Source organism: Lithobates pipiens, unplaced genomic scaffold, assembly GCF_037356315.1.
Source record: "Lithobates pipiens isolate NorthernLeopardFrog02 unplaced genomic scaffold, aLitPip1_a1.2 Scaffold_16, whole genome shotgun sequence".
Classification (NCBI taxonomy): Eukaryota; Metazoa; Chordata; class Amphibia; order Anura; family Ranidae; genus Lithobates; species Lithobates pipiens.
In genome coordinates, this window is record NW_027507748.1 from 403,194,910 (window position 1) to 403,219,861 (window position 24,952).

The 24,952-nt window shown below is 42.6% G+C and overlaps 1 protein-coding gene across 1 annotated transcript in view; it reads right to left on the reverse strand.

Annotated features, from left to right (window-relative positions):
• Window positions 1-24,952, reverse strand: part of ANKFY1 (ankyrin repeat and FYVE domain containing 1) — an 89,716-nt gene that overhangs the window by 39,321 nt on the left and 25,443 nt on the right. The window contains exons 3-14 of the mRNA XM_077482356.1: window positions 23,482-23,600; window positions 21,215-21,350; window positions 20,700-20,823; window positions 18,876-19,025; window positions 13,599-13,764; window positions 13,318-13,522; window positions 13,126-13,194; window positions 8,704-8,903; window positions 7,523-7,620; window positions 4,360-4,585; window positions 4,141-4,239; window positions 3,761-3,914 (exon numbers count right to left, since the gene is read on the reverse strand). Of these exons, the coding sequence (XP_077338482.1) occupies window positions 3,761-3,914; window positions 4,141-4,239; window positions 4,360-4,585; window positions 7,523-7,620; window positions 8,704-8,903; window positions 13,126-13,194; window positions 13,318-13,522; window positions 13,599-13,764; window positions 18,876-19,025; window positions 20,700-20,823; window positions 21,215-21,350; window positions 23,482-23,600 (1,746 nt within the window). The remainder of the gene's footprint in view (window positions 1-3,760; window positions 3,915-4,140; window positions 4,240-4,359; window positions 4,586-7,522; window positions 7,621-8,703; window positions 8,904-13,125; window positions 13,195-13,317; window positions 13,523-13,598; window positions 13,765-18,875; window positions 19,026-20,699; window positions 20,824-21,214; window positions 21,351-23,481; window positions 23,601-24,952) is intronic.

The following is a 24,952-nucleotide window of genomic DNA, read 5'->3' on the forward strand; positions in this document are numbered from 1 at the left end:
AAACTAAGCTCAAGTCCCAAGGGTTTAAAGGTGATTTAATTGGCAGATTAAGCTGTATCACCGCTTGGATAAAACCCCGGACTAAAGAATGTGTAGCAAGCGGTCACTGAAATAAGATCGAGAAAACTGAGACTTGGCCCATAACAGTACTCAAGGCCAACTTCATCTCTACCCCTAATCGTAGAAAGGCAAGAATTCTGCCTATGATATAGCTCCGTGGATTCGCACCAGGAAACATAAGCCCTCCAGACTCTAATATATAGTTCTGGAAGCTGGCTTCCTTGCATTAATCAAGGTAGAGATAACTGACCAGGAAAGCCCCCTTTTCTCAGAATGTGGGTTTCAATAGCCAAGCTGTTAAATTTAGCGTTCGTACGGTAGGATGGAATATCGGCCCCTGTGACAGTGGGTCTGGCAGTAGTGGAAGGGACCATGGGCCCTCCACCGCCATCTTTACGATTTCTGCATACCAGGACCTTCTGGGCCATGCCGGGGCAACCAGAATTACCAGCTTTCTTTCCAGCTTGATCCTGCAAAGTTGTTGTGGCAGTAACTGAATAGGGGGAATGCATAAATCAGTGAAGAACTGATCCCACGGGGTCACTAACGCATCTGTTCTGCATGCGAGTGGATCCCTTGTCCTGGACACAAAGTTGACTAACTTCATGTTGAATCTGGACGCCAGAAGATCTACGTCCGCAGTCCTCCATCTTTAGCAAACAGCTTGAAAGATGTCAAGGTGAAGGGACCATTCCCCTGGGAATAACTGCTAGTGACTCAAGTAGTCTGTCTGCCAATTCTCTACTCCCAGAATGAAGACTGCCGATGAGCATGGAACATTCCTTTCTGCCCAAGTTAGAATTAGGTTCACCTGTCTGCGCTGCCCCCTTGGTGATTGATATAGGCCACAGCTGTGACATTGTCAGATTGGATCCTGACAGGTCAATCCCATAGCCTGAAAGTCCAGGCCTTCAGAGCCAGACGCACTGCCCGAAACTCTAGGATGTTGATGGGCAAAGGCTCTTTCGGTTCTTGACCACTGTCCCTGGACAGTTATATTCGCTAGTACTGCTCCCAGCCTGAGAGGCTGGCATCTGTCGTTACCACTTTCCGGATAACTGGTCTGAAGGATCTTCCTTTCAAAAGATTCTGGGTTAGTAACCACAAGCTGAGGCTTTGGGACACCCTTGGGGACAGCCGCATTGGCAAGTCTAAAGCTTGAATCGTTTTGTTCCAAGCAGACAGGATACTGTTTTGCAACAGTCTCGAATGGAACTGGCATTGCTTCGAATGAAGCCACCATCTTTCCTAACAACCTCATGCAAAGACGAATAGAGGGATGTCCTTTTGACCTGATCTTATGAGCTCTCTTATGGAGTTGATCTTTGCCTGAAGAAAGAACACCTTTTTCTGGGCTGTGTCTATGATCAGACCCAAGTACTCCAGCCCTTTTAGCGATTTTAAGGAAGACTTCTCTAGGTTGAGAATCCAACCCAGACTTTCCAGGTAACTGGTTATAATGCGCACACTTTCTTCCAAAAGAGCCACAGACTGGTCTATTAGCAATAGATCGTCTAGATACGCCACTACTGTAATGCCTGTGCACTTAACCTGGCTAGAGGTGAAGGCAGATCTTTTGTAAACACCCAGGGTGCTGTAGCTAGCCTAAAGGGCAAGGCTACAAACTGGAAATGCTGCTGTTCTACCTCAAACCGCAGAAACCTTTGGTGAGCAGGAAATATAGGGACATGCAGATATGCATCCCTGATGTTGATAGACACCAGAAGTTCTCCTAGTAGGATAGACACCACTGACCCGATTGATTCCACGCGAAAGGAGCGGATATTCAGGAACTGATTTAGATTCTTTAGATCCAGAATGGGTCTGACATCTCCATTTGCTTTTGGTACTGTAAAGAGTTTTGAATAAAACCCCAAACCTTGCTCTTCTATGGGGATTTGTATGATCACCCCCTGAGCCAGTAATTGGTCTAGTGCCCGAAACAGAAATTGCCTTTTCCTTGGATCTTTGGGAATGTTTGACCTCAGAAAACCATCACGGCGAGCTGCTTCACCCATCACGGCGAGCTGCTTTTAGCAAACCGTCAAGAACCGGGTCCTTTTATCGGGTGTCCACTCCCCTTGGACCTGTATAGCACCCCTCAGGGAAAACTTTAGGTAATGTGAGCATGACCAAAAAGCCTTGGGTCCCAGGGTTCAGCCCTGCAAAGAGAGGCATTACAGGCAAAACCACATGCTTCGTATACGAGGCCTGGGTACCATCCATCTTGGTCTTACTGACACTTTGGATGGATCCAGTTTGTGGAGGCTATTTAAATCCAGCATGGATCCCTCCTGGAGCTCCTCAGAGCACATCTTCACTCGTGACCAACACCTTAGACACTGGCGAAAAAACTGAGGTACTCCTGGTAGGAGGAGGTGTTATATAGGGAGTGAACTTCTTGTATTGGGTGTACCAGTGTCCATCACCTGAAGGTGCCTATATACCCACAGTGATTACTATGGTGCTCTGTGTCCCATGATAAAGAAAAAGCCAGTTCATACAAGCATAAACTTGTAAATAATATTCTCAAGAACATAATTTTTCAGAAACAGTGGCGACTGGTGCTCCATTTTTTTGGGGTTGGGGGGCAGAGGTTCAGAGGCTGCACAGATAGGGAGCCCCTGGTGTGGTTGGGAAGCTACTCACTGTGCTATGTGGCAATGTCAGCTGACTCCTCTCATTCATGTCAGGTAAGCTCGTCTGTCTCACGAGTTGCATTGTGAGCCTGCGCTATCTTGTAAGTGGCCAGCATGGAGGGCAACGGAGTCCGCAGCTTCATGAAGCGTGCCATGGTGTGGTGGGATGTGGACCGTTCTTGCTGAGTTCCAGAGGGACTATCAGGTAATGGGATCTGTTGGCTATCTGTAGTTATATTGCTGCAGAAGAGCCGCAGACCAGGAGCTCTGAAAAATAGCCTCATCATGCCTCCATGCCAAGACCACGACCCCAATACTGTCGCTTCTGCTCTTGGCCAATCAGGTCTCAGGACCCGCTTCCTGATTGACCAGGGAGCAGAAGCAGGAAGTCAATGGTGAATATTAATTCGCTATTGCCACACAACAGGGAGGGTTTAAGGCACAGTGCTCTGCGCCCCGAGCCCACCCTTTTTTTGAAGCCAGTTAGAGCCTCAGGCTCTAATCATGTGCTTAAAAAAAAAAAAAATCCATTGAAATCCATGCGTCCGGTGCCCTGCATGTAGATTAGGGGCCAGGAGCATGGATTAGGGGGCGGCGTCCCTGCGCGCATAATTGAGCAGCCACCACTGTTCAGAAAGCATTTACAAAGCTTTAGTAAAACCTTTGAAGAACCATTCAGATAAATCTACTTTATTCTGGGAGAAATCTAATAACTGTTAAGGGTCCCTTCATATTGGCTGTCACGTGATGGGGAGCCCTGCTGACTACAGATCGTTCTACAGCTCTGTCTCTGCACTGAGAGTGTGCGTTAAAGCCCATTCTTTTGCTACCGTACATGTTAGTTATGCGGGTGGCAACAGGTTAAGATTCAGGCTCTTTCATTTGCTTTATCTTAATATAAGGTCAAAATTAGCTCAGTAAGTATATTTTTTTGAAAGTGTACTTACCCTTTAACCACTATTGTGGTATATGTGTGCATGTACTGAAGGTCTAATAAAGCTTTTAGTATAGTAAATGCTAACACACATACACACACAGTGATCAGTAGACAAGAACCATACCTAATGTTTATATCAGCCTGGTGTTCCAGAAGGAAGAGGGCACTCTTACTATCCTGCCTTCGAATTGCCATATGTAGCAGAGTCTGTCCATCAGACATGGTGTCATTAATGGATGCTCCTGACCCCAGAAGTTGTGCAGCAATGGTGTGCATCCCTAGAGATGAAATTATAGGAGTTATTATTGTACAATTGAAAATCAGAATTGCAGGTTGATGCTCTCGCTACGCACAGCCTCGTGCAACTCCCGATTCTTTTTCTGGTTTCATGCTGCATCACTGTAAAAACATCATTATAACCAGGGAAACTGAACCATATACAGTGTCTAAATTTTATATAATATGAACTGAAAGAAATATTACACAATGGTAAGACCAACTTACCTGTCCATAAAGCCAGTGCCAGTACAGTTTGTTCTCTAGAATCCTTCAGGCTGAAGTCGGGAATGATTTGAAGGTTATTTGTTGCATGTAGGGCATTGGCTTTGAATGAACAAAACAGAATTGTTAGATTTGTACTATTAGAATCAGGACAACAATTTGAAAGCTTTAGAGATATGCACAAAATGAAAGTAAGACAGGACTTCAAAGAGCAGTTCTCACCTTTTTGTTCTAATATGACTGTTACAACATCAGGATGGTTGTAGGCTATTGCCATGTGCAATGGTGTTTGTAAACAGGTGCTGGATGATGGGCTAGTTGCTGGAGAAGCCTTAGGAGAAGGAAGGGCTTCTTGTGTCTGAATATTTGGATTGGCTCCTTGCTGTAATAGCTCTGCTGTGAGATTGGGAAGCCCATACCGGCAGGCTGTGTGCAGCGGTGTTTCACCCTAGAAGGAGAGAGCATTGATAATCAATCCATTTACAGAAATAGTGAATCACAAAGCACACAAGCTACAGTACAGAGACAAATAGAGAAAAAACATTTCACAAAATCTTCTAGATTGTAAGCTCTAACGAGCAGGGTCCTCTGATCCCTCCTGTATTGATTTGTATTGTAAGTGTACTGTCTGCACTCATGTTGTAAAATGATGCGCAAACTGTTTGCGCTATATAAATACTGTATAATAATAATAATATACTAAAGAATATCACATTCTTCTGCAGGAATATTTCTCCTTAATTCCTTTGACACCAGGTGTAGGCTCCCAACTGTCACTGGCGGGCACCAAGTATGGCACACTACAGCATTTCATTCCTACATGGTGCTCATTTGTAGAGTCAATATGGATAAGTTCCATGTAAAATCTAAACGAGTTAGGGTTTGTGAGCTCCAGGTGGTGTAGTCTGTGCATTAGATTGCTTAAAAAAAAACAAAAAAACTTGATCCTTGCTTTTTACTATAGTGAGAGGCTTTTTTCCCCAGGAACTGGAGTGTAAAATGAATTCTTCATTTTATTCATTAGACATTATTTAGAAGAGCCTGCTATACACTGTAAAGCAAGCTGTAATGTCACAACCAAAGGGTGTCCACACACATTACCAGAGGCAGACTTAATACTGAAAGATCAATCTTCCCCATTGCTCCAACACTCAAATATAAACCCATTTGAATTTTACAGCTGTGCATACTTTCACAGAAAGGCCAACAAAAGTTTTTGAGCCCAACAGAGGTTCTCTGGCCCATTAATGGGCATTCAACCTACAGATTCCTCTTTTTCAAGTAATTACAGAACGCATACTTGTGCCATCACATAGCCAAGAAGTCTTTCTTTTGTACTGGCAAATTATCTATAAAGAATAGTTTATATCTACTTAAGACAATAACTCTTCTTCAGAGACTTCATACAAATATACTACCATTGCATTATATATAACCTGTTAACCTGAGAATAAATGAAAACTTTCAAGTCTTTTAGAGTGTCACTAAACCCACATATATACATGCTGTTCATATTCACTCAGCCACTATGAGATTTGTTTTCTGTATTCTGAAAAAAATGGTTGATCCGGCTGCTGTCTATCTCCACCTTCTGTCCATGTCCCCAATTAAACTAGGGAGTTGGCAGCTGTGCAAATGTTCAGTTTTCAGTGAGTTTATATACTGAGCATTTCCTCCCTATCACATCTCAGTAGCCCATGTAACTATAGAGTCACACATTTTCGGTATATACACAGTGGTAAATGACAGCCCACTCCCTCCCCTCCATGACCACTAACCAGCTCAACACAATGAAGGGAGATATTACATGTAGATTAATGAAGGCTTTATCTCCCTTTCATTCTAAGACACATGCTGGAGAGGTGTGACACAGCTTGTGTGTGGCATAATTCCAACCATGTCATGTTATTTCAACAAAAAAATTTTTTTTTTATATTTTGTATGCAAATGTAAAACAGTTTGTTGATATTATGCATTTGGTTTTCACTTTGTATTCCAAAGGCTGTTTTTTTTTTTTTTTTTCTTGAGCATGTGACCAGCAGAGGAGGACTAGAAGCTCCTCCTACTTACATTTCCTTGCAGACAGGCTGGGAAAGATCTGGGTCATGTAACAGCTGTATATATTGACTAGGAAAAAGGTACTTTAGATGTTTTTTATTAAAATAATTACAGTGTCATTATCCACATACAGAAATAGAAGGGACAACGTAAATGAAATGTGTGTTTAGTATCACTTTGACATTTCTTAACCACTTTCAGACTGGACCATTTTGCTGGTCAAAGACGAGACCACTTTTTGCGATTCGGCACTGTGTCGCTTTAACTGACAATTGCGCGGTCGTGCGACGTGGCTCCCAAACAAAATTGACGTCCTTTTTTTCCCACAAATAGAGCTTTCTTTTGGTGGTATTTGATCACCCCTGCGGTTTTTATTTTTTGCGCTATAAACAAAAATAGAGCGACAATTTTGAAAAAAAAAAGCATTATTTTTTACTTTTTGTTATAATAAATATCCCCCAAAAATAAATAAAAACAAAATTTTTTTCCCTCAGTTTAGGCCGATACGTATTCTTCTACATATTTTTGGTAAAAAAAAAAAAAATCGCAATAAGCGATTATTGATTGGTTTGCGCAAAAGTTATAGCGTTTACAAAATAGGGATAGTTTTATAGCATTTTTATTATTAATTTTTTATTATTATTTTTTTTACTAGTAATGGCGGCGATCAGCGATTTTTATTGTGACTGCGACATTGTGGGGGACCCATCGGACATTTTTGGGACCACTGTCATTTATATAGTAATCACTGCTATATAAATGCAGTGATTCCTGTGTAAATGACACTGGCAGTGAAGGGGTTAACCAGTGGGTGGCAGTGTAGGGGTTAAGTGTTCCTAGGGATGTGTTACTAACTGTGGGGGGGGGGTTGGGCTTTCATTTAGTGAACACTGATCTCTGCTCCAATCACATGGAGCAGAGATCAGGGTCACTAGTTGCTAGGCAGAATGGAGAAATGTTGTTTACAACGGCACTTCTCCATTCGGCCGCTCCGTGAGACGATCGCGGGGATGCTCGCGGCAATCGAGTCCGCGGGTCCCGCGACCGGACTCACGGGGGTAACGACCAGTGCGGGAGCGTGCCGCCGGCGGCGCGCTCCCGATGGCAGGGCGGCAAATTTAAAGGGACGTACATGTACGCCCATTTGCCTGCCCGTGCCATTCTGTCGACGTACATCGTCGTGCGCTGGTCGGCAAGTGGTTAAACGACACCATTTTCAGACAGACTATTATATCATTATGTAATGTGAGGCAGTACTTTTGAAGGACATCTGTCATATACAACCTGCTTATACAGTATAGAGCCTGTGTTTGTCCATGGAACGTACCCACTTGTTTTTATGGTTGACCTTTGCTCCATGGGTTGCCAGGAACAAAGCAGCAGCCTCATTCCCTGCTCCAGCAGCTCTCTGTAGCAAGCAGTTGCCTAGCAAGAGAGATATAATGTAAATATTAATACAATATAACAATATATGTTAAAGCTTCAAAAACAATACTAACTTTCCCATTTATTATGAAAAATAAGCATATCTTTTGTCAGAGATTACAGAAGAGCTGCCTGCGTATGGCCAAAAAAAAAAGTTCAAATGCTTCACACATTTTTACGTTAGTAGAAAACTTTTGATATTCAGGTTAACAAATGAATACTGCTCACTGCAAATAATCCAAATTGGTACAGGCCACTGCAAATACTTACATATTCAGTTATTCATAATAAACACCTTTAATGCAATATACAATATGGGTGGGAATGTAAAGTGCTGTTAAAGCCTAATACAGAGGGAAAAAAAAAAAAAAAGAAAGAAAAAAAAAGAAAGAAAAAAAAAGAAAGAAAAAATTGACATCTCTTAGCAGACCACCAGTGGTGGTTTCACTAGACCTCTCAAACTATTTTATTCACTCACCAGAACCCACAACACAAATTCCACCAACTACACGAGTTAGAAGAATTCTTTCACATAATTACCTACAATATTTGACAAGCATTCCCTGGTTTCATATGCACAACAGTAACAGGGAGAGCCTAGCTCTGAGGAAGGGGGTGCACCCCCAAAACACGTTAGCTGTACCCCGTGTTCTGTGCATGTCCATGCACTGTGTTTATGGCCTTTTTTCAGTTGCATTTTGTGAGTACCCACTTTTATACAAAAAAATATTCTTATTTAATTATCTCTGGTAATGCAATAGGTGTATGCGCCTTCCATTTCTGTTTTTCTTGTAGTTCCTTTCGGATCCGGATTGCAATTACCCCATCTGAGGAAGGCGGAAACCACCTAATTTTGGGTTCCCATATATACCTCTCACACCACCATTTTATCTGACATCTGTTACTCCACCACCTTGGAAGACCTATTAGCGCTGGAAGTGACTGTGTGTTTTGTATCTCTACAGTAACAGGGATACCTGAGATCTATCAGAAAATCTACAAGCAACAAAGAAAATAGAAATCGTGACAGCAAGGGCTAAAGAAGGTACAGGGCAATAGTGAATACAAACCTCTTGTGTTTACCTGTTACAGTGTCAGGTGCATCAGTGTTGCTGCCTCGGTTGATAAGCCTTGCCGCGAAGCTATTCTCATCGAACGACGTTCCATTCACAACAGGGACATCGTCAAACGGGTTCACGGACTGGTCCGAGGACACAGTGATATACTGAACTGCCAGCCACAGCGCTGTGCTTCCCTCATGGTCCTTTAGTTCTAAATCTAATCTAACAGATACATCACTGTCAATTCCCATCCAAAGTACCTTGATATTCTACAGGAAATTCATCATTGTTACAGGAAAAAAAGAGCAAGGTATTTTAAAAGTTGCCAAGAGGTTCTTGTTTGATTTCCTCCAAAACAAAAGTGAAAGATTATAAGAGGTGGAACTTAAAGCAGTAATAAACCCAAAAACAAACATTTATTATATTGCAGATTCGTATTCGTTGTTTTTCAGGCTCTTTTTCTTCCATATCCATCTGGTGATCTGTCCGTTGTTTTACGAAACAAAAAACTCTCTTGCAGTTACAAGGATGAGACAAACCATTTAACACCGACAGGGGTTTTTACAATGATCAGCTTTTACTAAATGTAAAACCTTTATCCCCAAAATAAAAAAAAAACAGTTTGCTCTAACTGCTTATTAAGTGTTAGCGTGAGATTCGCTTCAATTTGTTAGTGTATTTAAATCTGCTAGTACATTTAACAAGCCCCGCTCACAATGCTTCTATGCAAATGTGCTTCCTGTGTTCCTTCATTTAGCGTGGATGCATTCTAATACAGGTGGTGTGTTACTGACCAGATCATCAGGTGAAAACAAGAATGAAAAGAAACAAATGCAGCCACCACATCTAATGATTGGTAAGTTGTAATATATTAAATTTTTGGTTTCGGTTTTAATACCGCTTTAAGGACAATTATCCTAGTGAGCTTTATTTCTAGTGATTAACAAACCACAAACTTGCACCATTCACATGTGTCACGTTGATATGAAGAATTTATGAATTTCAACTTGAAGGGCTATATACAGTATCTCACAAAAGTGAGTACACCCCTCACATTTTTGTAAATATTTTATTCTATCTTTTCATGTGACAACACTGAAGAAGTGACATTTTACTACAATGTAAAGTAGTGAGTGTACAGCTTGTATAACAATGTACATTTGCTGTCCTCTCAAAATAACTGAACACACAGCCATTATTGTCTACGCCACTGGCAACAAAAGTGAGTAAACCCCTAAGTGAAAATGTCCAAATTGGGCCCAATTAGCCATTTTCCCTCCCCCGGGTCATGAGACTCGATAGTGTTACAAGGGCTTAGGTGTGAATGGGGAGCAGGCGTGTTAAATTTGGTGTTATCACTCTCACTCTCTCATACTGGTGACTTTTGAGAATAGAGTGCTGCCAGCATTGCTACAGAGGTTGAAGGGGTGGGGGGGTAAGCCTGTCAGTGCTCAGACCATAGGTCACACACTGCATCAAATTAGTCATGATGGCTGTGGGCTCAGAAGGAAGACTCTTCTACAGATGCTGTACAGGAAAGCCCGTAAACAGTTTGCTGAAGACAAGCAGTCTAAGGTCATGGATTACTGGAACCATGTCCAAAAAAGTACAAAAAACAAGTACAAAAAAACAAGTGCGTCTTGTCTACAGTCAAGCATGGTGGTGGGAGTGTCATGGTCTGGGGCTGCATGAGTACTACCAGCACTGGGGGGGGTACAGTTCATTAAGGGAACCATAAATGCCAACATGTACTGTGACATACTGAAGCAGGGCATGATCCCCTTCCTTTCGAGACTGGGCCGCAAGGCAGTATTCCAACATAACGACCCCAAACACACCTCCAAGACGACCACTGCCTTGCTAAAGAAGCTGAGGGTAAAAGTGATGAACTGGCCAAGCATGTCTCCAGACCTAAACTCTATTAAGCATCTGTGGGGCATCCTCAAATTGAAGGTGGAGGAGCACAAGGTCTCTAACATCCACCAGCCTTGTGATGTCATCATGGAGGAGTGGAAGAGGACTCCAGTGGCAACCTGTGAAGCTCCAGTGATTTCCATGTCCAAGAGGGTTAAAGACAGTGCTGGAAAGTAATGATGGCCACACAAAATATTGACACTTTGGGCCCAATTTGGAAATTTTCACTTAGGTGTGTACTCACTTTTGTTGCCAGCGGTTTAGACATTAATGGCTGTGTGGTGAGTTATTTTGAGGGGACAGCAAATTTACACTGATATACAAGCTGTATACACACTACTTTACATTGTAGCAAAGTGTCTTCAGTGTGGTCACATGAAAAGATATAATAAAAAATGTGAGGGGTGTACTCACTTTTGTGAGATACTGTATGTGCGTGTACAACTATTGGCACTGAACTATTCTGGTAGTCACGTGGACATAAGGATTGCAATTTTTTTATAATTATTTTTCATGTTATGCTACATATTTTAAATCATTTTTATACAGGTTTGGAATATGCAATTGATGTTTTTGTAATTATACATTTGTAGTCACAACATCAAAATCAAGTTGGAGTCCTGTTAATGGACTCAAAGTCAGCATGTCAAATCTTGTACCTGTCCTGCATGCCCAGGTGACTATCGGACAATTTGACAAAAATTAAAAATAAAATACAGAACTCCTGCCCCCACCCAAAAACATATTTTCCTGTACTTTAACCTCAATCAGGGATGACATTTTTATCTGAAATCCCTTACAGAATGCTTGGTACCAATATAAGGCAATACTGTGCCATCTCTGCTTAGGGACACTGGAAAACCTGCATCATTTATGATGGCAATTCCCAAGCACCAATGCATATTTTCCACACTTTCAAGTAGGAGCACACATGTGCAAGTGTTATAAAAAAGCATGCTACAGAAAAACCTAGCTCATTTTACCCTAGACATATAATCTAAAAATATGTCGTTTTAGGTGATCACTCTACATCACCCTCGATAAATACAGTATGTGGACATAGCGAAAATTACAAGCCTTGTTCCTATTCATCAGTATAGCAGACAAGGACAAAAACAATATAAAAACCTTACAATAAGACTGGATTCACACTTTTGCAATCCTTTGTCGTGCTTAACAGATGTAGTATGGCTTGCCAAACAAAGCACAATGGATCAAAAAGCATAAATGACACTTTTTTTAGCAATGGTATTTGCATAGTGCACTGTGGTACCTTATTCTCTACTGAATAGTTCATCTGAGTGCCATTCACAATGCAATGAATGGCACTGCAAAACATCACACACAGAACAGGTATGTTGCCATGGGTTGCATTAGCACACTGGTTGCTGAAATGCATATGAATGAATGGGCCTTTAATGCAAACTTGCTTCAAGAAAAACCTGTGCATGTAAAGGCAGGTGTCCCAATACTTTTGACAATATCGTGTATGTAGGTGGCCACTGCTGAAGTCTTCTGTGGAAAATGCTAGTTCTCTGCTTACTTTGCAAATTATGTGTCTTCAATACTTTAAAAGAAGAAATAGGACCAAAGCAATTTTGGCTCTACGTCTCCAATGAATCACAGGAGTGCACTTCGTTCTGCACTCCTGTGACCCATTTTCAGCAGACTAGAGTCAGGCCCGGCTCAGAGACGTCAGCCGACAGCAGACTTTAAAGTCTGGATCCACCCAGATTCCTCAACAGCAGCTGGCTCAGCCACTCAGCAAGCTGCTTGGAGACTGAGCCAGCTGTTCCTACCCCCTAAACAGCCCAGCACTCCAGTGAGCACTGGAGGGGCAAAGCAGAGAGCTGCTGACTGACAGCCATCAGCTCTCTGCTCACTAAAGACTGAGAACTGAGTGGTCAGGAGCCTTTGATTGCTCAATTCTCACCTAGGTGAGCATGTGTGTATTTTTTATTCCCAAATTTCTCTTTTAAAGCCTAAGTTTAGTTAAAAAAAAATAAAATAAAATAAATAGTATAAAGGGGCATAACCTACAGTGAGTAAAATGTACCCCTTGTGTTAATTCTACTCCTTTCAATAAACCCCAACTGTCCATACCTCAAACGCACTCTAATCTTCTAAAACGGCAGGGGTTGATACAACTAAAGGGCCGTCAGAAGCTCTCATCAAGAGGGCTTTGATTATGTCTGCCCTTTCCTGCCATGCATAGAAGCCATACTACCACTTCTATGAAAGACACAGGATCTATCAATGAATGTGCAGATGATGGATATCTCCACGCTCTCCATTCTTAGATATTGTGTCATTTGCCTTGATGCAAGCAGCTTGCCACTTTTGTTTTTGATATTACAATAGGCTTATACTGGGTCAAGAATTGAAGCCAGACACAGCCAAGCAAATAGCATTTCGAGCAGTGGCAGCCAACATATTTATCTCATAACAGGATATCTTCAATATTGCTAACTCATAACACAACACAAAAATTCAGAAACAAGAAAACCGGTAATTTGCGCTGATTACTTACTGTTTGCACTGAAGCAGCTGGTTAAAGACGTACTCATTTCTAGAAAGAATAGCAGTGTGAAGCGGAGTCCTAAAAATAAGGAAAATACGATTTCAGATTGACTTCTATAGGTAGGTGTTGACAGGACACTAGAGATGCTGCAGTCAGCAAATAAAATAATCAAGATTTCTAAATAAGTCGACCGATGCTTACCTCCCTTTACCATCTTGCATGTTTGGATTAGCTCCTGCATGTAAAAGTGCCTCGGCTATTTGTGCTACATCAGACATTACTTCCAGACTGTGATCCTTCACTGTGCAAGCAGCTACCAGATGTAGAGGAGTCTCGTGTTCACCAATAGTAGCAGCATTTACGAGAGCACCATTCTTGATGAGGAAAGTGGCAGCAAATTTATCGTCTGTAAAAAGGAAGGGTTACTAAAAACTATGTCACAGACCATCATCCAGATAATTGTGCCCGATTCTGCCACTTACCCCTTTGGATGGCTTTGTGCAAAAGACTCCATCCTTTCTTATCTACCATGTCAACATCTGCTCTGTTATTAACCAGAGTAGTTGCGATGCTCTCCAGCTTTCGAGAAAGTGCAAGATCCAGAGCAAGATCTCCATTTTGGTCCAACTCATTTAGCTTTCCAGGCAACTGTAATAACAGTTGAAAATTGTGTGAGTTACAAGAAACAGGAGCAGTCAATGAAAACTCCTAAGCATTAGAAGAGTCTTTATAATGTTATACCATAGCCCTGCCCATATCACCGCTTAAAAAATTAACACCACACACAATTATAAAGCACAGTGGTTTGCTTTATCAATGTGTATTGAGATCTGCTGGCTTTGGGAGCCCAGAGCTAGAAGAGCATAATAAGAATGAATGGAGAGAGAAAAAAAAAAAAAAAAAAGAAGAAGGTAGGGAGAAGCACAAAGTTGATATGACTTGTTGAAGTCACATGAACAACTCTCCTCCAATCACAGAGCTCTCTCTACTGGGTAAAACTAAGAGAACGATGTGGTACACTGCAATCTGCACACTGCTGTCTGTATTTTACGAATGGGAGTATAATGGAAAACAGAACGTGAAATCCGCTCGGTTATAAACGAGCTCCTAAATGCTTTCTCCAGAATCCAGCTGACTGCACAACATGGGACATACTTTATTACAGGTAAGTGATGTGACTAATGCCGGCCATAGCGGGTTTGAATCTTGGCCGGTTCAGAAGGAACCGGCTGAAAATCAAACCATGTATCGATCGATCAACTTGGGTACAACTAGCCTGTTGGATAAATAAATGCCTGCTTTACTGTATTTTAGAGCGATTCCCAGCGATCATGTGACCAACAAGCTCTCTCTCTTCTGTCCAGCTGAAAGGTGCAAAGATTCCCCCGCTGACATCAGTCGGGACGAGAGGAGGAGAGAGCCGGCCTGTCACGTGATCGCGAGCAGCTGCTCTGAAATACAGTAAAGAAGCCATTTTCTTTTCATAAATCACAGAGACAGGAGCACCTGTCATTAGGACACAGAGTGGATTATAGAGGACAATAAAATTAATTTGAGCAGCAGGAGGGGAGGGGGAGGGCACTGACATAGGAGCAGACAGGAGGGGAGGGGGGGAGAGGACAGAGCAGGGCTGCGGATGATGGAGGCAGGTAAACTAACCTCGGTGTCAGAGCTCAGCAGCTGATAAACAGTGGCAGGGGCGTAACTATAGGGGGTGCAGCAGTCGCGACCGCAACTGGGCCCTGTGCTGCAGGGGGCCGATGCAGCCCCCTCTACATATGACCGGCAGCAGCATAGGCAGCTAGGGGTACCAGTGCACCATGCACACAGGTGGCTGGAGGTGGAGGGTGACTAGCAGAGCTCCATGCTCGACTATCACACTGGCTGCTCTTTAGTTGTGCATTCCCCGCATGACCTGTGTCCTCATCCGGCTCCTCAGAGTACCCCTCTCCTGCTCCATGCATTGCCGCTCAGTCCGATGTCTGTTCTCCCTAGCCAGAGTAAAGCCTCCCCCCCTCCCAGGTCCGGCACCACACTGCACTGCATACTTCTCCCGGGTAAACAAACTTTAAGCACACAGATGCAGTGCAGCCCTATGAGAGCCCCCCGGAGGACACTGCAGGCTTGTCTGCCAGCCCCCCTCCTCCCCCGTCATACACAGATGATGAAAGGTCTTTCTGGGAAATATGCTGATCACCCGTCCAGCACACTGGATGGAGACCAGGCCAACATGGATGAGTGTGCGGCCTGCAGCTTGGTCATGGTGAGTGAGAGGACCCCATCCCCCACACACCATTACATACCCCCTCCATCTCCCCCTGGGGACAGGGACCCCTTCTCACGTGGGGACAGGGACCCTCATCTCCCCTGGGGACAGGGACTCCTTCTCACCTGGGGGCAGTAACTTCATCTGCCCTGGAGAAAAGGACCTCATCTCTTCTGGGGACGGGGACCCCATCCTGCCTAGGGACAGTCCCCCAATGGGGCACCTAAAAAAAAAAATAATAATAAAAAAAAAACTACTGATGCCAGTGGTGGAACTACAGGGCTCACAAAGGTCATACCTGTGACCACGCCCTGGAGTTTCACCACCGGACTCGGAGGGAAGGGCCCTGGCTGGGGTTCAGGGGGGCCCTTCATGGTTTCTTGCATCGGGGCCCTGAAGGTTCTAGTTACGCCACTGAACAGTGGTCAGATGGCATAGCCAGGCAGGATCTGCCAGGTATAACAAAGTGGGCCAAATTACACAGCACAAGCACTGTGCTGTATGGTATGCTTTAGGAAAGGGACAGGATATTATTTTTTGGGGGTTGACACTTAAAACTGCGGCAGCTGGTCGGCAACCAGTTAACTGCAGAATAGCACCGTACGTCGCTTTGCCTTTTGGCCACTAGGGGCGCGTGCGCCCAGAGCCGATGCAAGTGACCAGCTGGCACGATGACCGTCGGGCACCCACGATCGCTCGTGACAGAGGGAGAACCAGGATCGGTGTGTTTACACAGGTTCTCTCAGGGGAGAGGAGACACATTGTGTGTTCATTCTATGTATGAACACTGATCTCTCTCCTCCTAGACAGTCCCATCCCCCCCTACAGTTAGAACACACCTAGGGAACAGTTAACCCCTTTATCACCCCCTAGTGTTAACCCCTGCCCTGGCAGTGACATTTATACAGTAATCAGTTCATTTTTATAGCACTGATCGCTGTAGAATTGTCAATGGTCCCAAAAATGTGTCAAAAGGTGACCAATTTGTACTCCGCAATATCGCAGTCCCAATAAAAATCCCAGATTGCCGCCATTACTAGTAAAAAAAAAATAATAATAATAATAAAATGCCATAAATCTATCACCTATGTTGTAGACGCTATAACTTTTGTGCAAACCAATCAATATATGCTTATTCCTTTTTTTTTTGCCAAAAATATGTAGAAGAATAGATATTGGCCTAAACTGAGGCCACCAAAAGAAAGCTCTATTAATGAAGAAAAAAAGGATATCAATTTTGTTTGGGTACAGCGTCGCATGACGCAGTGCCGTATCACAAAAAATGGCCTGGTCATTGAGCAGCCAAATCTTCCAGGGCCGAAGTGGTTAAGGGTATCAGGCACCCCCCTGTCAGAACACAATAGCACAGAAGGTGAGATCTTCCCAAACTCTTCCATTTTTTTCATTCAGGCTGCAGGGTTGGAAAAAAAAAATAATAATAAATAAAATAAAAAAAAAAACCAAGCGTGTACACTAGCCTCAAATCTTTGGACAGAAACTGTAGCTTGCTTTGACAGAGCATACAAAGGCTTTTTGTACTATGGTCTGAAATGATTTTAAGCAGGGAGGATGGGCTCATGTGTTTCCTCTCTGTAGATGGGAAATGAGTGAGCAGTTTGTTCAAGAACTGGTCCAGGTCAACTGCATTGCTGATTTCCCTGGACAAGGCCTTCCTTCCTGTCAATTTGCCTGTGTAGCATTTAGTGCTTTGTCTAGTCAAGCCTATAGCCTTCATGGAATCAAAGCTATAGGCAAAATATGGCTGCCATTACCTAGTCCTAGACCCTCACATGCATAACACGAATTACGTTATCTTTTTTGTTTTTTCACCCCTATGTTCAACTTGCTTTGATTTATCTATTCTAGCTTTAGGAGCTGAGGTTTTTTTCTTTAGCCACTTTAGCAACTGGGCACTTTCACCCCCTTCCTGCCCAGGCCAATGTTCAGCTTTCAGCGCTGTCACACTTCGAATGACAATTGCGCAATCAAGCAACACTGTACCCATAAGAACATTTTTATATTTTTTTTCTTTCACACAAATAGAGCTTTCTCTTGGTGGTACCGTATTATCACTGCTGGGTTATTTTTTTGTTAAACGAAAAATGCTCAAAATGTTGTTGTTTCCGTTATAACATTTTGCAAATAAGTAATTTTTTTACTTCGCTGATGAGGCTGCACTGATGGGCACTAACATGTGCCAATGATAGGTGGCACTGATAATTAGTACCCTGCTCAATACATCCCACGACTTTCAGATGCCATTGCAACCGGGTAATTAATGTTTTTCACTTTAGCATATATGTAAACCATAATTACAATATATTATATAATTTATGATTATTATTTTTTTGAGCAGTTCAGCAAAATCAAATGGGCAAAAGCTGACATCAATTAGTCAATGCTGTTTTGTCAGATATTGCTTTTTATTTTACTCGGTCATACAATTTAAAGCGGAGCTCCACCCTAAAGAGAATCAGCTCATTGGAACCCTCCGGTGCCACAATTGGCACCTTTCAGGGGGGGGGGGGGGTGCAGATACCTGTATAATACAGGTATCTGCACCCACTTCCGGGCATAGATAGCCATGGACTCTGCGGGTATTTATGCCACTTCCTGCGGGGCCCCCGCTGTCTGCTGGTAAAAACATACGGATCCCAGAGACAGCAGGGACCATCCTTATTGCGCAGCACGACTCACGCATGTGCAGTAGGGAACCGGGAAAGTGAAGCCGAGAGTTCGGCTTCGGGTGCTGACATTGCAGGCGAGCTGGGCGGGTAAATGTCCTTATTTTAAAAGTCAGCAGCTGCAGTATTTGTAGCTGCTGACTTTTAAAAACAAAAAACAGCAGAACTCCCACTTTAATTTCAGATTATGCAAAAAGCTGAATGATTCAACAAAAAAAAATTAAAACAATTATTATTATTACAGATTCCCTTTAAACATGGGCTAGACAAAATTTAAAGCTGATTTTCAGACATAGATATAAACCCACATAAATGCAGTTCTATAAGCCTTTAAAAATGTTAAAACGCAAAGATCCATTACAGTGCAAGGGGCATGCTGATTGGAGGAGCAGGCAGAGTGACTAGCTCATAACTGTGCTCTTTTTCCATTAATTATTCAGTCACAGTGTGGGTGGGGAGGAGACCTGTAAGTGAAAGTGAAACTGCAGCAAAAGAAAATTAGGTCTCCTCCCTTGCCAGCCGGGACTGTGCTTTGTGGCAAAGCTGTTTAGATCTCAGGACTGGATGTAAAGAAATGCCAATCCTTATGGCATGTTAAACAATTCACATAATTGTTTTTAATCTCTGTATATAGCGGTTTGTCTGGTTTCAGCTTTAAATTTGCGCTTCCTACTTTCTCTTTCATGTTTGCTTTAGAACATACATGATGCAATGTCTCTGCACAACAACTCTGCAGTTTGAGGAATAAGCATTTCTAGACACAAGCTATTGTTTTTGCTGCAAGTTGCAATGTCAATATTTCCTCATACCTCGGAATCCATCTCTATCAGATACAGAAAAACCACGTCTTCTCTTTCCAGCTTAATTGCTTTGTGTAAAGGGAATTGCGTCTTTGATTTAATCATTTTGTACAAAAGCTGAGCACTCATTGAGCTGAAATCCTCCTTTCTTAGGTCATCCTAAACCATCAGATCAAAAACAAAAAATATATATATTTCAGCAATTAGACACATTTCCAGGATTCTCAAGATGGTTAAGATTATTACTGGTGAACTAGCTGGAAAATGGCAAGGATGACACACATGCCTGTTGATTTGTCAGCCTTAAAACTATGTCAACTCTGAAATCCTTCATAACTGCACCTTTTTTCACTCTAGATAGGCATTACATACACTTAAAGTGATTGTTATTTTAATAAAAAAAAAAAAAAAAAACGAGACTTTACAAACATATTATAGCTACCTGCTCTGTGCAGTTGGTTTTGCACAGGGCAGCCCTGATCTTACTCTTTTCGGGTCTCTGGCTGGAGCTCCAGGCCCCTCCCTCCTGTTGAGTGTCCCCACAGAAAGCAGATTGCTATGGGGGCACCCGACCTTAGCGTCAGCTCTGTGTGCACATTCAGACACAGAGTTGTGGTTCAGCCCTGCTCCCTCTCGCACCTGATTGGCCGAGTTTGATTGACTGCAGCGGGAGCCAATGGCGCCAATGCTGTGTCTCAGCTAACCAGAAGGGAGAGTCGCTGGAAAGACAGGGCTCAGGCAAGTATTGGGGAGGCTGCTGCACACAGAAGGCTTTTTATCTTAATGCATAGAATACATTAAGATAAAAACCTTCTGCCTTTATCACTTTAAGCCAGCTATAGATGTTTTGAATCTTGTCTGGTGCAGCAGGGACTGGCTGAGATTAGAACCATCTATGGGCAGGCTGATCCAGCATGTTGGATTTTCACATGTTATTATAGCCAGCACTCTCAGAAGGCTCCAGTTAATTAAATGGCAAACGCACCAAAAATGCACCCAGCTTCTGTGGAGGAGTCGGTTTGGCCACCCCTCTCTCCTTCCTTCCACATTCTCGAAGCTGCCCTGCCCAGTCTTTCCGGCTCCTCCCTCCTATGGTGCTCTGGTGGTGGCATTGCTCCTGCACAAGAGGAGCTGGAGCATGCCAACCACCAAGGAGGTGCTGGGGGGAGCTTTGAATTCAGTTGTCAATGGTTATTAAGGATGCTGGTGGGTGCTGGCTTCTTTACAACCAGTGAATATCAGAGTCAGCACCTGCTGGCGTCTTTACCAACTAGTGAATAACTGGTTGTTGGGAGCCAAAACACAAAGGCATCCTTAGCAACCAGCTATTCACCGAAGATGTTTCGGTAAATTGTTGCGCTAAATTTGAATGCAATGGATTTTAAAATGTTCTTTGTTTTTTAAAACACATAGCATAATTTACAGGCACTGCAGTGTGAAAGCAACCTAACTGTTCCTATAAGCCATACCACTGCTTGCATCATGGCTGAGGGCGTAGAAGGCAGGGTACACTGTGGCGTTTTTCAGGAAGCTATGTACAACCTCCATTACATAGAGAAACACAGACTGTTTGACGACATCACTAGGTCCAAAATATAAAATGGAACATTTTTATTTAAACAATTGGAGGACAAAATATTAGCAGGATAAACGCATGCAATGCTTGATAACCACATGCAAAAACAGTTCATAGTTTAAGAACTAGTCAGCTAAAATGAGGACCCCTTTTCGGTTGGCAAGGCCACATATCACAGTAAAGCACCAACAGGGTGGTGGAGGGAGTGTCAGGACCACCTTTCACCCTTTACTTTATAGAATACATTTTTTTCTTACCCAATGACTTGCAATGATCTCAGCACAATAGTTTAAAAGAGTGGTTGCATTGAGTTCTTCTGCTGTCTGATAGAAACGGATACAATTCCTCACATTCACCAATGACATCACACCCTTTTCACACCTGACATAGAATAAAATAATCTTAAAAAGAGGCACCAATTGGTTAAAATATAAGTGTAGTTAGTTTCCTTACTTAAAGAGAACTTCAGTGTAAAAATCACCATGAACTATATAATATTATATGCACTTTTCTATGCCTACGGTGGGCAATCATTAAATTATGCAAAATCCAATAATCTCAAGTAATGTTTCAATATGGTGATCTTGGGGCCTGTCATGTCCGTGGGCTTCTATGGGCTAATGCAGCATACTTTAGACATCGGTCTGCGACACCTCAGCGCAATTCACCTGCATTTGAAGCTGCTTTTGTATTTCCATAGACTTGTATAGGAAGACAAGCTTTAAAGTGAACCAATGCCCATCAGTCCAGGCCTTTAGTCATAAAACCTTACCTCTCTCGAAGGAGCTGCAAGTGAAACCGATTTGCAAGCTTCATCAATTCTGTTAAGAAGATGTCGTCCTCCCGTAAGTCCAGCTCATCCGTATAGATCCAGCGGAGCATAGCCATGGTTACCTCAGGATTAGAATCTGGGGGTAGAGAGGCCAAGCTTTCCTGACAAACATCTGTACAACACTGTAAACAATGGGTGCACACATCACAACCTTAAAGCGGACCTTCAGTCATTTTTATATCTTTCCATCTATTAAATCCTCTGCCCTTGTTGTTTTAACTTTTGGATAGTAAAACATCTCTTTCTGCCAGTAAATACCTTATAAAGCCCACTTCCTGTCTATTGTCTGGTCATTAGCCTAAGCTTGTGACATCATGCACAGATCTCTCCCTCACTCTTGTGAGAGTTTGCCAGGAGTGGAGCGGGGATGAGTCATAAGAGGGCCAATGAGAGCGGTAGAGCTGGAGGTGTGCTTCTGTGTGTCTGTGTAAATCCAGGAAGTGAACAGGCAGTAGTTTCAGCTGCCCACAGCTAAAATGGATGCAGCCAGACTTAGTGGAGGTAGATTTCTGCAGCATATTTGGCAAGTATAGATTCAGAGTAAATATAAAATATACAAAGTGGTTGGAGGGAAGCTTCAGAATGGCAAAGATGTTTTTATTACAAATTATGTGAGCAGCCTGTAATTTCTCTTTAACCACTGCTGCAAGAGGTGCAGTGTCACTGATCCTTACCATAGCTTTTCAGAAAGGCAAAGCAATGGGAAAACTACTCCAAAATGTCCCATCTCTTCCTAGAACCTTGGGTAAGATTTTATACTTTATTTAAAATAAACAATTCTTTACAATGTACGTTATGTTTTATTTGTGTGTGTGGATACATTAAACTTGATCTTTTTTTGTTTTGTCACTGACCAAAGCTGCTGTCAAAAAGATCTTTTCTTCATTCTGCGGAAGATGAGTTAGGCTATAATTTAAATTAAATAAACCCAAACCCATACTTGGAACGCAAAAAAATTCGTTCAGAACGGATGTTCAGAGGCATTTGAAATGTCAAATGCCTGTAACAGCTGATAAACGCGGTAACTCGCATTTAGCAGCATTTCGTCTACAGACGTTTTTCATTTTAACAAAAAACAAAACAAAACAAAAAACTATAATTAAAAAAAGAAGAATGCTTCTAGATGCAAACGCAGCTAAAAGCGGCATGTAAATGGAGCTAAACGGACGTTTTTCAATGTCAGTTTCTAGCTGTCAAGTTAAATTGTTAAGGAGAGGTTAAACAACATCCCCTGTACATGAAGCCTAAAAACGCAGCATTTTTAGACATCTTTTTTTGTTTTTTACTGATGTAAATGCAGCCCATTGATTTCAGGCATGTAAACATATGATGCATATAGATTAGTAAAAAAATAAATTGAAATCTGCATGGAGATCCGTGCAACTATCCAAATACCCTTTTTACCAGCCTGAAGCCACAATCACATGACGATCCTACTCTCTTCTTCTGTTGACTTTAAGGGGTCCTTCTTTTGGGCGTCCACATCACTGCCTGGTTGATAAGGACACTCGCCAGTGGTGAAGTCCTCTCACATATGCTCCAGAGGTAAGAACTCACAGGGGTGGTGAAGGGACCATGTCCGGCCTCCAAGGCAGGAAATTAGCTTGGCTCATAGAGGAAACTGTGACTTTGATCTATTATATTGCAGCATAGCTTGGGAAGGGTGTTTGGAATCAATTAAACCTATTGTTTTACATTAGTAGTCATTTTACGATTGTGAAAAGCTGACTGCAGTTTCCATCAATGAAGATGTTCAGCTAGAAAACAATGGTGTATAGTAACATAGGTCCACCTAGTTAATTGATATGTATATAATATCTTTAGCCGATAGGCACCAAACAGGAGTGCTGTAGGAATGAGATCATCATCTAGATGAGGGATATGCAATTAGCAGACCTCCAGATGTTGCAGAATTACAAGTCCCATGAGTCATAGCAAGACACTGACACCACAAGCATGACACCCAGAGACAGAGGCATGATGGGACTTGTAGTTTTGCAACAGCTGGAGGTCCACTAATTGCAAATCCCTGACATAGAGGTTTCGTTTTTAGTGGAATTCCTCTTTTTTTTTTGTGTTGTAACAAGGAACATGCAAAAGGAATAGAAACACTGCTAGATCTTAGAGGCCACGTCTGGGTAACACCACACAGAAGGAATTCCAAACCTCCACAACAGGCCATGCAGAAGAACACACTGTATTCTTACCTGACAAATCCAGCTCCTTAGTTGTGGCCAAACTGGCCAGACTCCAATCCTCACTCCTAGCAGCCAGCACAAATTTGTGAGCGTGGATGTGCTGTTCTCTGACTTTTATCTTTAGGTCACTGTGCAGAAAGAAAAGCCAACAAAATCAGAGCTTTATAAAACTTTACTAAAGTCACATCACCATTTTATATTTCTGCAACAGCTTCTGATTTTACTGCCAGATTTGCAAATGCATAAATAACATGATGTGTGTGTGTGTGTGTGTGTGTGTGTGTGGGGGGGGTCTCTGTCCCTTTCCCCAAATCAGCGCTAACACCCTGTCCAAGAGCTCTAACTGCAGCTCTTTTTATCACAAAGTATTTTTTTGAATGCTGCACCTTTTTGTTCTAGTCCCCTCACACACGGGAGTGCCTAGTGCTGTGCGTGGCTCCTAGCATTGTGAGAGGCACAAATGCAGTGTCTACCCTGCTGGCTGCTATCTGTCAAAGTCTACAGCAGGCTGCAACTGGATGCTTAACCGAGTGGTACTTGCATCCTATGCGTCCAGGAACAAATGGCCGTAATGCAGAACACCTGCCTTTTGGCGATTCATCGCATAGGGCCCTAAATGCGAGTACCACTCTACACAGCATTCAGTCCCATCCTGCCATAGATTTTGGCAGGCTGTAGGCAGCAAAAATGGAAGCTGAGTGGTACCTAGATTTATGACCCTATACATTCAGGGGCAAATGCTCAAGGAACACAGGAGACCTGTATTCTGGGCAACACTTGGTACATTGTGCAACCCTATCCAGCCGCAGCCTGCCATAGACTTTGAAAAGCTGACAGTAGGGCTAGATTCTACACCCGTGCCTCCCCATTGCACTAAACCACTGGGGGCCATGCACAGCAGCTAGACGCCTCTGTTTGCAAGGGGCCTTGGGGAATTAGTAAGCAATTTATAAAAAAAAAAGAAAAAACAAACACAAATACAAAACACACTGTTTTTTATACAACAAACATGGCACAGACAGCCTCTGGTCTTTTACACAGTGCAGCGAATGCAGTAGATGGTGTGTCTACAAATGCAGTACAAGGGAAGACAAGTCTGATGAAATTTATGACAGCTGCTTACTGAAAGGCAGGAAATCTGACCACTTCTAAATCACCAGCGGTCAAGAATGCCTTTCCTGTGTCATCATGGAAAAGCGGCTTTCTGGTCATGTTTTCGATGCAATCATGTTTCTCAGGAAGAACAGGAACATGTCAGAGATGCCAGTGATTATACTGACAAACTGAAAAACATATCTGTCTTCCACATATTCGGTTCTATAGCATAATAATTCTATAGGGATTAAAAGATACAGGTAAACAAATCACAAAAAAGGGTATGCAAGAAAATATATAGTTTAATAAAAAAATCTGGATTAGAGTTGTACATACCCTGGTAGAAATCATGAATTTTTGCCATATATATATTGAAAATATGACT